Source organism: Miniopterus schreibersii, assembly GCF_964146895.1.
Source record: "Miniopterus schreibersii genome assembly, chromosome: 15".
NCBI lineage: Eukaryota > Metazoa > Chordata > Mammalia > Chiroptera > Miniopteridae > Miniopterus > Miniopterus schreibersii.
The window spans coordinates 16,012,378-16,029,483 of record NC_138115.1 but is presented as its reverse complement, the minus strand read 5'-3'; the positions used below and the strand labels follow the sequence as shown (position 1 = coordinate 16,029,483).

The 17,106-nt window shown below is 46.4% G+C and overlaps 1 protein-coding gene across 2 annotated transcripts in view; it reads left to right on the top strand.

Annotated features, from left to right (window-relative positions):
- Nucleotides 1–17,106, top strand: part of CACNA2D3 (calcium voltage-gated channel auxiliary subunit alpha2delta 3) — a 768,096-nt gene that overhangs the window by 331,857 nt on the left and 419,133 nt on the right. For both annotated transcript variants that reach the window (XM_081159441.1, XM_081159440.1), the window contains exon 6: nt 9,428–9,559. In XM_081159441.1, the coding sequence (XP_081015567.1) occupies nt 9,428–9,559 (132 nt within the window). The remainder of the gene's footprint in view (nt 1–9,427; nt 9,560–17,106) is intronic.

Genomic DNA, 17,106 nt, shown 5'->3' with positions numbered 1-17,106 from the left:
ATGGAACACAAGGCAGGGCTTCAGGGACCCTGGATATTTTTAGGTGCTGTTGACTGATTGAGTGAGAGTGTATTTGGCTGTACTATGAGGGAGAGTGTGTTTGGGACAGAGGCACAGGCTCAGTGGCTCTGAGCCCCGCCTGCCCCATCTTGCGTCTCCTGCATCCCCTGCCCCGCCCTCCTCTGAGAAGCACCTTAGGTGAAGGGACAGCCTAGTTTCTAACTGGCTGTGTGGTCTTCCCCTCACCAGACCTTGGTTCCCTCATCCTCTGGACACAGAGTGGGCTTTCCAGGAGAATGAGGGGTGCAGGGCCGCTGCCACCATGTGGGCACATAGCAGCGCCCAGCAAGAGAGCCTCGCCAGAGTTTCCAGCACCCAAATGTGCGTGGCCAAGGATTTCTTTTTCTTATTATTTTATTCTTTCAAGCTGCTGATGAATGACTTCTATCAGTTAGAGACACTGCAAGAATGTCTGGGAGGGATGTACATTCTGAGGACAGTCACTACAGAGCAACTGGTGCTGGCAAATCTGTGACAATCCAGCTGTTTGGGGACAAACTCTTCCCCATCGCCATCGGTAGATCTTTTTTACATTTGGTTGTGATCTACAGAGCACACAGGCTCCCTTTGGGCTACCTCCCCCTGGTGCAGTGCTCTGGAGCCCTGTCCTCCAGGCTTCTGTGGGAGCCTCCCCATGTGGATGCCGGGATGGTGTGGAAGAGAGCTACTCCCCTGGCACAGATGCCTGCCTTCAGAGTGGAGGGTCTGGACTAGCACATGCTTGGGGAGTACTTCCTCTCTAGATGTCACTGGCTTCTGTTACCCTGACACCCCAGTGCAGGCACCTTCATGTCCCCCTAAAGCCACTGCAGGAGTGTCTAAGTGCTCCCTCTGCCCTGGTCCAGCTGCTGTTGTTTGATTGCTCTCTGAATAGCAAAAGTGTGTACCTGCCCTCTGGGGGCCGTCATTGCTCTGGGGACTGATAACAGATAGTTCTCACCCCGCTTCCTTTGCTCTCACTTAAACTCGCAGCTGGCTCTGCCAGACCCTGCCCCTCCCCCTTTCAATGCTTAATCATTCTGCAGATTCCTGCTTGATCAATGCTGCATTAGGAAGACCTTCCCTCAAAACATATTTCCTAGCAGCAGGTTTGCCCCGTCTTATACTAATTACAACTGTAATTTTACATGTAATTAAGTAAGTATTGGGTTCCCTGGCTCCTCCACGGACTGCACGTGCCATAGGGTTAAAGGCCACGTCTGGTTATGCCCCCTGCTTTATCCCCAACTCCCATCTCAGTGCCTGGCAACATAGCAAACACTCAGCAAGCATTTTCTGAATGAATGAATGAATACATACTACATCCAGTACAGGTGCTAAATGCTCCTGGGGATGTAAGAAAGTATGACATGATTCATACCCTTTAAGCGGGTTGTCCAATGACAGTAGTAACAACTACTATAAATATAACAATTAGAAAGGAAAAAGGGGAAAGCCCCAGTGACACTGGCCAGGGTGCTGACATGGCGTATGTCTTATGTCATTGGGAGCTGGAGGGAAGCAGATTTGCAAAGGGATCCTGGGCTGGACTAGAGTGGCTTGGAGCACCAGGCAGCAGGGGGTGGTCTCTGCGTGATGGGTTAGCAGGAACTGCCGATGCTTCTGGAGCAGGGTGGGTGGTCTGCATGGTGTTTAGCAGAGATTTGAGAGGAGGACAGGGAGTCCCAGGGAGCCTCTGCGAGGGCCTGCAGGGTTGGTGTTCTAGTTCTCCTACGTGCTGGTGGGAAGAGGTGACAGTGCTCACCCGGTCTCCAAACCTGTCCCAGACAAGACTACTCCCTTTCCATCCAGAGCAAGCCCTCAGGAAGGAGGTGGGCTCTGGCTCTTCAGCTCCCTGTTTCTCCAGTTGTCACACGTCACACAGTGTTTTACATTGGATAATGCCAGCATAACCACCATTTATCCAATGCCGTTTTAGAGTCAGAAACCCCTTGATATGTGCTTTCTTTACTTTAGATCCCAAGTCCAAACTCTGAGAGTGACGAAATAGCCTCCTTGGCAGCTTTGCACAGAGATCCTGAGGGGGGTGCACAGGGGGCTCTTGCAGGGAGCTCTAGTCCCCAGCATTACCTTATCTTCATCCACCAGGTTCCCTTCAACTCACTCATGCGTCCCAAGCACCAGAAGCTGAGCTGCCATGTCAGGGCCCAAAGAATGCCTAACCCCAGTTGCCCTCTCCAGGGACCACCCGCTTTGTTTGCTATAGCCAGCCTGCTTACTCTCTGGCAGGCAGTAAATAAGAGTTCAAGGCCTCCCTTCAAGTCTTCTTCCATCTAATAGTTTGGACAAGGAATTTAGCCGATCTCTACCTCAGGCAAGGTGATGTTCTCAGGCAGTGGATTTCAGTGCTCTAAGGATCAGTTTTCTCATCTGTAAAGCAGGGCTAGAAAGAGATGTCTGTGCCTACATAGAAAGGGTCCTGCATATTGGTGGCACATTGTAAATGTTCCAGAAATGACAATCTGTGCTGCTGTCATCATCGTCATCATCATCATCGTCATCATTACATTTTATTTATTTATTTATTTATTTATTTATTTACTTACTTACTTACTTATTTGAGAGGAAGGGGGAGAGAGAGAGAGAGAGATTAATTTGTTGTTCCACTTACTTGTGCATTGGTTGCTTCTTGTATGTGCCCTGACCAGGGATTCAACCCACAGCCTTGGCATATTAGGATGATACTCTAACCAACAGAGCTACCTGGCCAGGGCCTCATTATCATTATTTTCATTTTTATTATATAATTTTCTTCTTCTTAATATCTCTGACAAAGACTCGGGGCCCTGGCTGGGTAGCACAGTTGGTTAGAGCATTGTCCCCGTAGCCCAGGGTTGTGGGTTGGATCCCTGGTCAGAGCACACAAGCATCGACTGGTGAGTGCATGAGTAAGTGAAATGACAAATCGGTGTTTCTCTCTCACTCCTGTCTCTCTCTCTCTCTCCCTTCTCCCTCTCTCTCAAATCAATTTTTAAAAAAGTCAGGGAATGCTTTATCCCAGGAGAGTAAGGAGTGATTAGGAGGAAGAAATGCAGGTTCCTCCACAAAATTTACAATATGTTAAGGGAGGGGAGCTCTAAAGTTCATATATTTAAGGCAAAAACAAACAAACAAGGGGCTTTTGTTGTTGACGTGAAATCCCACTTGGGAATTAACCGCGAAGCCTGGCACACTGAGGCGTCCAGCTGAGAGCCCAGGGCGCCCCTGGACCTGCCTGCCTTTCCCTTGCTCCCGACTTCATCCCGAGTGGGTCAGTGTGGGGCCATGAATCCTCTGCGTCCCTCTTGTCCCAGGGCGTCCAGAAATTGGCTCCAGCTTTGTGAATTCAATGTGAAAGCTGCATTTAATATCTAGCACATCACTAAGTTTAGAAGAAGGGTAAATGTTTGGCAAAAAAACCTACTTTATAATTTAACACACATTAAGGGCTATTTTCCAATACATATAAGTACTTGATAATTAGCATCGAAACTATTCATTATTTAATCTATGATCTATTCAGAGTGAATGGAGAGATGTCATTTACTTGCTGAAAGGGGAGACATGAAAACTATCCAGCCATTCTCTTGAACCTGATCCAACGTGCAGAGCTGAGGGAAACTCCTGCTTGGGCTCAAGCCCCCTCTCTGTGCTGAGTGTAATTTCGTATTCAGGAGACACACACTTCCAAAGACCTTTAGAAAAGCCGGAGATCCTTCCTCCAGCCTTGCTCAAGGCAGGAGACGCCTCCCCCGCCCCCCCCCAAAGGCCACACTTCAAAAACCCAGTTGAACCTGAACTCTGTCCCTTCCCTTCCAACAATGGTTTTGGGTAACAGCAGTTTTTAATTCTGTATTTTCTGTAGTCACTGAAATATACTCAGTCTCTAGAAATAGACCCATCTTTTACGGTAGCAAATGGCAAGTTTAAATTAACACAGTGCTGTTAATTTGCTGGAGAGTAAATAATATTGAAGAAAAAGATGGAGTGTGCATCCAATAACTCTGAAGCCTGGAGAGAAAACTCCAGTATTGAGGCATCTGTGAAGATCCTGGTTGCTTAGGGGAAGCAAGCTATGCTTGCTGTAGATTCCAGAAGAAGAACTTGATTTGGGGGCCAGGAGTAAAAGTGTGAGGGGCTTTGGTGCTAGTGGAGAACAGATTATGTCTCTTAGAAAACGTGTGCTTGGCAGAAAACCTCTGATCTGCTCCAGTCCTCCCTGTGGCCTGCCTTCCTTTCCAGCCCAGCTCTACCTACCCCCCTGGCCCCAGTGACACACTCTGACTCCCTGTTTCTCAAGACACTGGTTTCTTCCCAGCTCAGGGCTTTGAACTTGCCATTCGCTCTGCCTAGAAAGCTCTTGTTGGCCAAGGCACACCTGGGCTGATGCCTGCTTAGCAGTCCGGTCTCTCCTAAAGAGGTCATCTCTGACCACCCAGTTTGAGTAACCCCCTTTCCTTCTTTCCACACAAGTGGCTCTCAAGCCTACCATTCCTTTTTATTTCCTTTGTGATACACATTTCTATTTGGAATTCTCACTTACTTGTCCATTGTCTCTCGTCCTCAGGCTGAAATGTTGTCTTCACATCTGTTGGCTCAGGGCTGAATGCCTAATACAGTAGATGCTCAGTAAATGTCCGCTGAAGGATTAGATAAATGAAAGATTCACTGACAGTGCCTGCCCTGATAATCTGATAAAGGTGGAAGAGACTTAGGACGAGTGTCACCTGGATAGTCTTGGGACAGCTGAGCTGCCCTGGGTTGGTGTGGGGCTTACCACAGAATCACGTTACTAGTGAAGTTCCCACGGAGGGTGACGGAGGCCTCCAACTTTACTTGCCTTTTCTCAGCAACCTTTGAAAGAGATGTTGTCTTATCTCCTACTGCAGATGTGGACACCAGACTCAGGGAAGTTAAGTCACAAGTGCAGAGCTTTTAGCTAGCAAGTGCTGAATGAAGCCTCAGACCAGGAACCCCAGCCCCAAAGCCTGAGTTCCAGATGGGTTTGCGGCACAGTGAGAGTGCTGCCCAGGGACACCCACTGTAGGGAATAGGGACAGAAGTTGGGACTTCTTCTTGGGACCTTATTATTCATTTACTAACGTACAGAATAAATAGCGGCCACTCTTTTGGGGGCATTTTGTATGTGCCAGTGGCTGTGTTAAATGCTTACGTCCATTGAACCCAAGGGGCTGATCGTCTCAGGCAGAACTCAGGAGGATGGGCTGGTGACTGGAAGATGATGACAAGAGGGCTACTTATTCAAAGGTCCAGAGCTGAGATGGGAAGTTGTGTGAGTGTGTGAAGGAGGGAGCATGCGGAGAGAATGGTAGCCATCTGTAATACCAGGTGACCCCATGGAGCAAGAGCCAGCTGCAGGGGGTAGAGCAGTTATTTGGGAGGGAATAAAAGAAGGAAACTGCAAAGGTGATTTTTGATGGGTTATATGATACATTACAAAGACAGATCAGAGATGTGTGAGATGCTTCTCAGATACAAATTGCAAATTGATCACAGGGATGGTGTGGGACTCTCACTCTCTAAGCATCTGCTGGTCATCTGTTTTACTAAAAGCTGAACGTCTGATAAATTTTTGGCTAGCACTGGAGGGGATTTAATGTCTCAGAAGATAGAGGAAGCAGGAAGCAGAATTGCTATTCCTGGACTTCACATGGACCAATAGGAATCATAAGTTGATGTGGAATGGACAGGAACATTGGATAAAAGGACTGTGTTGTGTGGAGTTCTCTGTATTGAGCACAGAAGGCTGGGCATTGACACATACACTAGACATTAAAGACAATGATTTTAATCCAACTTTGTTGGAATGAAATTACATTACAGGTTGGACCCATTGACAGAAGTCAGGAAGCTCATAAAATTATTATACGGACATAAAAATCTCAATTGTTTCCATAAAGAAAAGGGAGAAGGCCTTTAAACATCCTTCCCAGGGTAAAAGACCTGCATTTATTAAACTCAGATTTGAAAAATAATGCACCCAAACTGTGAAATATGGGTACATTGTAGGAAAGTAAGAGAGTACAAGCACATGTACTGGGTTGAACAGTGGCCTCCAGTACATCCTGCAAATGTGACCTCATTTGGAAATAGGATGTTTGCAGATGTGATTAAGTTAAAGGTTTTGAGAAGAGATCATCTTGAATTGAGGGTGGACCCTAAATCCAGTGGCTGGTTTCTTCAGAGGAGAAGGACAGGGAGATCTGACAGACAGACAGAAAGGATAAGCCATGTGGAGACAGAGGCAGGAATTGGAGAGATGCATCTATAAGACAGGGAACATCAAGGGTTGCTGGAGACCACCAGAAGCTAGGAGAGAGGCATGGAGCAGATTCTTCCTCAGAGCCCCCAGAAGGAACCAATCCTGCCAACACCGTGACTTTGGAGTTCTGGCCTCCAGAATCAATTTCTGTTTTAATTCAGTTAGTTTGTGGTATTTTGTTATAGCAGCCACAGGAAGCTCATACAGTACATTAAACCCCTACGAAGATTACGGGTAGAGGTGGAAGCTGAAGCTCAGATTAATCTAAGACTCTTGGAAAATCCTAAATGAAGCAAAGGGGGCTTTTAAATAAATTTTGAAACAAAACACAAACAAGGAGAAAGTTTGCCTGCCACTGAGGAGGATGCTGTCATTTTTATAAGTGTCAATAAGAAAGCAAATCTGCTCAGCAACCACCGAGGGAATATAACGTTGGGAGCTGGTCCACACCCCATGTAATGTCCACCTCCTCAGTCAACAGTGGAAATGGCTGGGGTCCTGGGTACCTAGGGTGCATGACCCTTTAGGCTACTTCTTTTCTAGTTTCTGGTAGTGAGCTGGGAAAGCCATTTTTAACTGAAGTCCTTTTTAATCCCAAATATTTAGATGAATGCCCCACTTAATAATGTCACTATTTTTCTGTGTTCCCCCCATCTCTTAGGTGATGGTAACAATGGACAGCAATTCAAGATATTTTTCTTCTCATTTGCTTGCTAAGCAAGCTTGTGAAATCAATGCACTGTGACTGTTTCCAGAGGAAGTGTCCTTTGAGATACTTGATCAAATGTGTGTGTGTAACTCAGTCCCCATTTTAACTAGATCATATCTTTTAGTGGTTCTACTTTTCTTGTTCACCACACCCTAGGAAAATTGAGCCCCCTTTTCTCAAGGAGAGATAATTTCAGAGCAAGATCTGAAGTCCAAATGGAGTGGGCAAAGTGACCATCAGACCACCATTCCTTTCACATTTCTGAATGTGCTCACCCTTCCCCAGGGAGTAATCTTTGGTTTCCAGGGCTGCCTGGAGGCATGGGCCTCCTTCTACTACCCGCAAAGAAACCACTCAAGAGAAAGGAATTGTCTGCTTGGAAACTGTTCTACTCCTTAACATGTAGAGACAGTTAGCTAGTGAATTGGAATTTTTGCTTCCCATTGTGGAAGGTTTTTATGTGACTCTGACATAATTGAGGCCATTGATGGAAGAGGCAAGAGACATAGATTTTTCAATGTCATTATTGTATTTGCATCTTTGAGGATTAATTTAAGGGGCTTTTGTAGTAGAGAGTGAGTCGGAATAATTATTGTCAAGCTTGGACAGGAACCATAAAGGGCTCCATTTTCCAGGACTATAAAGATAAAGTCTTTCTTAAAATTACTTTGCGGTAAAAAGGCTGAATTGGTCATTTTCAGTTGCCCAGCCTATGATGTGGTTAGTATTGTTCACAGGAGTTAAAGCATTTACCCTTGAGGTGAGAGTCAGGATCCCAATGGCCTGTTGAATCTGAGTAAGTGACCTGAAGAAATAAGGCAGCCAGAGGTGAGACAGTAAGTCCAGATGACACGTCTGCCGCTGGGTCAGGAGCCACTGTGGGCTCTACTCGGGCCTCTCCAATGAACATCGTGGGGGCAGCCAGCTGGCAAAGGGCGGGCCGTGTGGAGGGGGGCGCGGAGTGCACTGCAGTGAGCTTGTCAGTGTACCTACCTTACAGGAACATTTCTGACAGCATTTATCTCTGTCTTACCACGAGATTGGGGACTGAAGTGACCCAGTGTGTCCCCATTCCCTCAGCTGTGTATGGAGGCATCTTTGGAATAAGAACACGCGGTGGGATTGCTGTGACTTGGGGTCCCACAGGGAGTTCTAGGAGGGTGTGGGACTCCAGGCCAGTGGAATACCTCCACTGATGGCTTCGTGGATGCCTTTTGCCACTAGTCTTTTTCTGCTGTTTTTGTAAACCTTCCAAACAGCCTTTTATGGTGGGCGCTATTACCCCCATTTTACAAATAGGGAAAACACAGATCGGAGGTTCTGTCACTGACTAGTGGGGTGTGTCAAAGGAAGACCCTAACCTTTGCTCAGGTTCCACTGGTGCAGCCTGCAGGGTCGGAAGGTGGCCTGTCTTGGAGGGCTGTGGTCACTGGTGCAGCCTGCAGGGTTGGAAGGCGGCCTGTCTTGGAGGGCTGTGGTCATTGATGCGGCCTGCAGGGTCGGAAGGGGGTCTGTCTTGGAGGGCTGTGGTCACTGGTGCGGCCTGCAGGGTCAGAAGGGGGTCTGTCTTGGAGGGCTGTGGTCACTGGTGCAGCCTGCTGGGTTGGAAGGGGGTCTGTCTTGGAGGGCTGTGGTCACTGGTGCAGCCTGCAGGGTCGGAAGGCAGCCTGCCTTGGAGGGCTGTGGTCACTGGTGCGGCCTGCAGGGTCGGAAGGGGGTCTGTCCTGGGCTAGCAGGGCAGAGGGTGGATGGTTGTGTGTAACCTGGCGAACAGCCTTCATTTCCACTATCGAGCCATCTCTCCATCGCTCTGTACATTTTTGGAGTTTCTGTCCCGTGCTGGTTGGAGGGGCCAGCAGAGGGCCGAAGGGAGGTGGTCCCTTCCCTCCTGGAGCTCACACTCTGCTGAACAAAAGAAGTAGAGAGATTCAGTTACACAGTTCCAATTTACTTACCCATTTTTAACAAAAGCAAACTTCTGAGTGTGAGGTGGAGAGGATTTGAGTGAGGCTATGTCAGCTGAGGTAACTGCCGTGAGAAAAAAACATGTTTTCCTATTTTTAATGTTCAGTTTGGACTCAGGAGGGGAAAGTGGAAAATGACACTAAGGTTTGTCTTTGCTTCCTCCAGAACTATGGGCTGCTCGGGATCGAAAGTTACAAATAAAGGGGCGTGGCTTTCATGTAAGGAGCCATCAGGAGAGGCTTCTGGGGGGCTTGGGGGGCTCAGGCAAGACGGGGACCCCCCGATGTATGGAGTTTCCAGGAGCTGTGACTTTCTTCACGGCTTTCTGCAGGTGGCCTCATGCTGATAACCGCCAGCTGTGCGGGATTGGGACGCCAGCCGGGTTCTATCCTACTTCCCTCTGTAACATCTTCTTTTCTCTCTTTCTTCAGACCCAGCGATTGTCAATGGAGTTTATTGGTCTGAATCCCTGAACAAAGTTTTTGTGGATAACTTTGACCGGGACCCGTCTCTCATATGGCAGTACTTTGGAAGTGCAAAGGGCTTTTTCAGGCAGTATCCAGGTGAGTATCCTGCACAGAGGGTTATGGTTCAGGCTAAGGAACATGTAAGATTTTCCTTTAGGGTTCAAGGTTAAAATTTTTCTCCCTTCCCTTAGGGGAAAATGAAAGGTTCTAAAAAGCAAAACAGAGGAACGGACAGAACAAAACAGAAACTCACTCATAGATACAGAGAATAAACTGTTGGTTGTCAGGGGGAGGAACAAGGGGGAATGAGAAAAATAGGTGGGGGGATTAAGAGGTACAGAATTCCAGTTATAAAATACATACGTCATGGGGATGTAATGGACAGCACAGGGGATACAGTCAGTGGTAGTGTCATAACTGTTCGGTGACATATGTTCATTACTTAATGTGTTGATCATTTGTAAGGCATTTCAATGTCAAATCACTGTGTTGTGCACCTGAAACTAATATAATATTGCACAGCAAGTATACGTCCATTAAAAAACTATGAAATCTATTGTCAGGTGCAGGACAGGCGTGGCCACGTGGCATCTGCACAGCCACGTACACTTGCACAAGACATTTGGACCAGCATCTTTCTCAATGCATTCATTCATAGAGCTGCCAAAAGTGGGGAACTGGGATATGAGACGTACCATATTTAAACTTCCTGGACAAGGGTTTGCTTTTATTGTTATTATTGCTACTATTATTATAATCAGGGAAAGAAACAAGTCAGCATTGGACAGAGTTCAGTTCTGACTGAAAGTTACAAGAAACGGAGAATTTGAGCTTGAGTTTCCCCACTCCAGAGCTGACTGCTCTTGGAAGAAGGGGTTGAAATGGCCAAAGCACCACCCATCAGTAAACCATCCCTAAGGGCCACCAGCAGCACCTTCAGATGAGTGCATTTGTCAGAGTGCACAGGTGTTCATTCTGGGGCCTTCCTAGGCCTCTACTTTGCAATAGGAATTTAATTCTGGCTTGGTTTGAATTTTAATTAAAAAGGGAAGTTTTAATTTTGCTTACAAGTTGTGAAAACAGGACTCGAGGCTGCAATTGTGCCAGCAACACAGCTGTACAAATTAACAAGCTCAACCTAAAAGAAGGGAAAAAAACACCCTGCATAATCTTGGAGCAATTAAGTGGAGTCTTTTATGTTTTCATTAAGTAAGACTAGGCACCTGATGTCTTCCCACTTTGAGTCACAGAGACTGCCAGCCTCCGCCCTGAGGAGTTGTTTGCCTTGCACACAGCATCTGTCCCCTGAGACTTGCCTGCCGAAAGTCTGCTCTGCCAGATTATTCAACATTTCCCAAGAGCTGTGTTCAGCAGGGCATGCATGTTCCTCCTGGAGCTCACGGAAATTTAAACAATAAGTATCTTATTAAAGATAACATTATAATAAACAGTGGTCTATTAAAGTTCCAGTATCACCAAATTGCAGTCTGCTTTGATACACTCAACAGAGAGTAAATTTCAAACAGATGTCCCTGAAATGAGAGCATAGTGGGTGGCTGATCCATTGCAGAGGCAACAAGGACATCTTACCATCTTACCGTGTGGCATTTGGATGAAAGTGGAGCAGATAAGAACCCAGAGATCATCTGTTGTGTCCACCAGCAGGAAGTCCTCAAACTGTGGTTATGAGAAAATTTGAAGATAAAGGTGTATTAATCATCTCAGGCTACCGCAGCAAAATATCATAGGCTGAGTGGTTCAAACAATACACATTTATTTATCATAGTTCTGGAGGCTGGGAAGGCCAAGATCAAGGTACCAGCAGATTTGGTTCTTGGTGAGGGCCCTCTTTCTGGCTTGCAGACGGTCACCTTTACCCTGAGTCCACACATGGTAGAGAGAGGAAGCTCTGGTGTTTCCTATTTTTCCTGAAAGGGCACTAATCCCATCATGGGGGCTCCATCCTCATGGTCTCATTAAGCCTAATTAACATACAAAGGCTCCACCTGTTAATGCCATCATGTATGGGGTTAGGGCTTCAACATATGAATTGGGGCTGTGTGACACGAACATTCTATAAAAGTCTATAATAAAAGGGAATCCTAATAGAGAGTTTATATAATAGGGGACATTAATTACATATAATGATTTTATAGTCAGAACAGTTGACTAAGAAATGCTTACAGTTCTTTTATGACATTTGTAGCACAATTTGAATTTTGTAAAATTTCTGCATCTTTTCTATGTTAGTATAGACACATGTCACAATCCTCCAAAGGGGTTTCATTGCCCTGATAAATATGATGCGGTCACTCAGTGCTCAGTTCTGAACAGAGAGCACATCTTTTGTCTCCTGGAAAAATGATCCATGGGCATTTTCTGCTAGGATGTTTTTCTTTTCAGGACTCATCTTCTCATGTGTAGAGTAGTATAATAGTACACATCAGTGATCAGCATGCATTTCTTAAGCAGAAGGGATGTTTCTTTATTCTTACAAATGTGAATCTTGAGTTCTTGCTTTGTTTCGAGCTCTGTGTGAAGCCCTGAGGATAAAATGTGAACTAGACAGAAAAGGTCTCTGCCCTGGTGCAGCGCCCTCTTGCTGGGACATGCATTCATCGGGGACTTTTATTGCAGGTGACAGAAACCCAGTTACAACTAGCTTCAGCAAGGAGCACATTCATTGGCTCATGTAACTGAAAACCCAGGGGTTGTGCCGTTTTGAGGTGCAGCTGGAACCCAGTAGTCAGCAATGTGATTTGGATTTTGAATCTCTTCTTTCATTCCTCATCTCTACCGTCCTCTGTTCGGACCTTGTTTCACTGGCAAGTGATCTCCTCATGATGGGAAACATGGCTGTGGGCTTGCAGGCTGCTCTTCAGCTATGGTCCCAGGGGAGGAGACAGCACCTGTCTCAACAGCTTGGATGAAAGTCCAAGGATTAGCCTGCTCTGGGTCATGTGCCCACATGCTGAAGCCAGGGAGACTAGATAGCAGATAGGGCCTGTCCTTGGAAACCATGGAGATTAGTGAGGATGCTGTGGCCTTGTCCGGAGTGTACACCTAAGGGAAGGGACAATGACCACCGTGGGGAGAGAGACAGGTGAGCAGGTCCTCATGGTACAGTGTGTTTCATTGTAAGGTAGGGGACGTAGAGGGTACTGGGGGATCACAGAAAAGTAGCACCAATCCCATCTCTGGAGATAGGAGGAAGTTCTTTCTGGAAGGAGAATTTTAGTCAGCATTAGCCTAGTAGCCTCCCTGTGATGAGGTTGTCCCTTTCTGCATAACTTCACAGAGGCCTCCACGAGTTCCGCTTATAAGTGTGGGCAGCACCAGTTCTGTTGTGCTGTCTGAAAGAACTTTCTGCGATGATGAGAATGCTCTGTGTCTATAGTGTCTAACGTGGTAGCCACTGACCACATGTGGCTGTTGAGCACTTGAATTGTGCCTAGCGAGACTGGGGAACTAAAATTTGAATTTTATACTTTTAATTAATTTAAAATTAAATAATCACTTGGGGCTAGTAGCTACTATGTCAAACAGTATAACTCTGTAGAAAAAGGCTTTTATAGTCTGCTACCCAGCTTTTAAGGTATTGCTGGTATTACCTTTTAGTCCCTGCATTGCAGAAGGGTCTCACTGAGCAGAGAACTTGAGATAAGTTCTTCTAAACAACAACAACAAAACACTATTCAAGGGCCTTTGGGCTCCACAGGACTGGTTACTCGGGGCTCACGAAGCTCTGTTCGTTTCAGTTTCATCCTTGGGAGCCTTTGGGAGCACTATGAATGTTAACACGCATGATGATGATAGTGTAATGGCCCCTGTTTATTGAGCACTCTGCTGGGTGCTCACACAGCCTGGAGAGAATCACTCACATGATTCTCTGAGCTGGAGCTCCTACAATGCCCATTTTGCAAATGAGGAAACAGAGGCCTAGAGATGAACTGACTAACCCAGGACACACCAACAGGGTAAAAGGGAGTTGGTGATGGTGTTAATACTTCAATCACCTGTTTCTTTGTTCTTATGGCAGTTCTTACCCTATAAAGTGTGAACTCTGGCCTACAGTCCTGAGCCATCGGGCTTTCAATCCCTGTCTCCTTTACTGGGATATCTGCCCCCGGGGGACAGAGATTTATTTTGTCCATCACTTGTCACCAGCACCAAGAATACCACATTGCAGTTACTCAGTATCTATTTGTTAAATGGATATATCCCTCAGTGGGTCAAAACCTACCACATCTATTTTCCCCCATCGCCCTGATAGCAGCAGCCTCCCCTCCTCAGGAACAATAGAGCTACTGCCTCTCTGGGAAGCTGGTGACCGGCTGTAGGCCATGGGACTAAGTGACCAAGGAGGGAACGGGCATAAACACAGTATAGAGCCATGATCCTTCCCCCATTGCTCCCTCTTCGCCAAGTCCTCCTAAGCCCCTGTCCTTTCTACCCCAATGTCCACCAAGTCCTGGACGCTGCCCTCTTCTGTTGGCAGCTTGCCTCATGCCTACCTCCTTATGGTTAGAAGGGCTCTCCAGGTTCATCATCTCCCAGGAGGCAGAATCATACCTACACAGTGAGTCTTTTTCCTGGGAGCCTTGTCCAGTTCATGATTTTACAATCCTTTGCGTGTCCCAGTTTCTACCTGGGTGAGGCCACCAGAGCTGATCCATCCTTCGTGTTCTGGCCAGTTCTTACCTTTATCCAAAATGATATGGTTGACTGACAATTCTGTGTGTCCTTAGCTATATCGAGAGAAAACTGTCTATATGTAGACAGGTCAGTATCTAGCCAAAGGCAGGTACCAATTAAATGAATGCGTGATGATAAGAAGCTCAGTTTCTTCCCCAGTATCAGACTCTCACCCTTCCAGAGCCACATTTTGGGGAGCTTGTTCCAGTAGAAGCCTTGATGATCACAAAGGGAATCGATTTTCTTGTCTTTGTCATGATTTCTGGGCCATACGAAGGTGAAAGCTGCCTCACAGTACAGCCGTGAGAGGGGGACAGATGGCTGAGGAAAGAGCCCTCTGCAAGTTGGACTCATACAAGCTGTTGGCTGGTGATCATCAGGAGTGGGTCTGTGCACAACATTGCTTTGTATTTATTTTCTAGCCCATCTTTCACCAAGCTCAGGTTTAGCAGTCGGTGAAATGTGGTTGATGTTGGAGTTTGTTCCCTTGACCAGCTCAACAGGACGGCCCCAATGACTGATCATGGAAAACCACAGTTCATAGTTTTCATAGCAACTCTCATGTTGCTCATTTATCATGGCGAATGGTTTCTCAAGAGATAGGTAAGGGAGGTGACATTGGTTGAAGAAAGGAGATTTTTTTTTTCCTGGGGGAGTGCATGGCCATTGCCTCAGAAGACACTTGAAAGCCACATTTGACTATAACTGAACTCACATTAAGCTAGCATTTCATTATAGACCAGCTATTTTAGATCTAAAGTTGTATTGGAAAGTATTTATTTAAACTTCAGAATTGGGGCCAAAAATATTGAAGAAGGAATTGGGCAGAACCTACCCAATTTGGGATAAACCAACATCTGCTAACTCTTGATTTTCCTTCCTTTCTTTCTACATCTTTCTGGGCATTTTGCTCTCAGATAGGGAAGAGAAATCCCAAGGTGTAGAGCGATAGTTAGTGTTTGTTCAGGTGGTGGGTTGTGGAGATGGCTTGGATGTCATTGGCAATGCCAGGCAGTTTTATGAAAAAGACTTGGCACTGAGGAGAAAAGAGAAGCAATGGGCTAAGACGCCCTTTGTTAAGGTAGAGATTTTGAAAAGGGCAGAAATAAATCCAGAAGCCAAAAAGATATTTGGCTTTTTATTGTGTTTTGTTGTGGTTCTTAGTTCTGTTGAATAGTCTGAAACCTTTCTGCCACATGAAATCCTGTTGGCAGCGTGTGGCTTGACCCCTTAGATGAAGCTGGGTGAGGCTCCGTTCTGTGGGCCCTGCTATTCCTTTGCATGTGCTAAAGGAAAACATGAAGTCATTTGTTGTCTTAGATGAAATTAATTTTCCTCCAATATTAGTTTTAATGACTTTGGGGGACAAGCTGTGAGATATAGGAATGTTGCACAATATTTGAAACTCAATCAGATTCGAGCATTTGAATCTGCAGTAGAGATTTTTACATTATTTTGAGTCTCATCTAGGGATGTGCTGAATGTTCTAGAGACCGTGCCCTCTGGAAGCTGAGGAAGGCAGACTAGCAATCACTGATGCTGCCAATAAAGCCACGAGGGCCCACAGAGAGGGCAGCTAAGTCTGCTGAACTGCATCCTTCATCCCGTCTGGAGATTCATGCTCCTTCCAGACTGCATGGGTCCCCAGAGGCATATTGGCACTGCTGGGAATTATGTGGATCAGGGGGGTAATTCTTGGTTAAGTAACGATTCCCTGGATCTCAAAGTTGGCTCGTTTGAGATGAGCCCACTCTTATTTCTCCAGGATTTGAAGTTACTTGAATATTTTCAAAATATCCGTGTGTGCAAAAAAATATACACTAAAAAGTTGATATGTCCTTGGGGAGATAGTATCTTCTGGAATAGTTTCCTGAAGTTTGTCTCCTAAAACATTTTGTTGTGAGATTGTTTTGTGGGGAGGGCTCAGTGGTCAAATTAGTTTGGTGAATGCTGCCCCTGCTGCCCCCGTCACAGAGATTCATGATGCGCTGAAGCAAATTAAAGGCAGTCAGATGTCCCTCCCGAGGCACAGAAACCAGTTCACTGCACTGGAGAACTTCTCATAGGACACCCTTATGTAAATGCCTGGGACATCAAGTTCTTGTCCTAACTAGAAATCTCAGGCAACACTGTTGAATTTTGAGAACCTTGAAGCCCCTGCTGTGAAATGAAGGTTTTGATCCATATGTCAGATTTGAGCAGATTGAGCCCCCAAAGCCCATCCAGTCTTGACTTGGAGACCAGGTGTGACCTTTATTGTTACATTCCAGGCAGCTGTGCCTAGAACTGGCTCGAGGTGGGCCTTCATCCCTACTCAGCGTGTACCCCATGTCCCGATCAGGAGAGCCTGGGCCTTGAGGTTCCTACTGCCACCAGGCTCCTTGCTCTGGCATAGACGCTCCTGTGCAGTCACACCAGCGTTCTTTTAATTCCTTGAACTTGGCATGCACTTCTCAGCCTCAGCACCTCTGCAAATGTCGTTCTGTCTGCCTGGGGCATTCTTCACCCTGTGGTCACCCTTCACTTGGGCTTTACAAGTCTTACCCATGTGTAGTGGGCTTAATAGTGTCCTCGTCTCAAGTCTATGTGCACTTGGAGCCCCAGAATGTGACCGTATTTGGAAATAGGGTCTTTGTAGATGTAATTAGTTAAGTTGGGATTATATCACACTGGATTTGGGTGGGCCCTGCATCCAAGATGACTGGTGTCCTTATAAGAGGAGAGGGCACAGGGACACAGAGGGAAGAAAGCCATGTGAAGACATAGGAAGAGATTGCAGAGTTGCAGCTACAAGTCACCAAGGATTGCCGAAGCCACCTGCAGCTGAGACAGGGCAGGGAAGGACTCTTTCCTAGAGCCTTCAGAGGGAGCACCTCGATGCTGGACATCTGCCCCCACCACAGCGAGAGAATACATTTCTGCAAAACCTCCTAGTTGGAAGGCCTCCG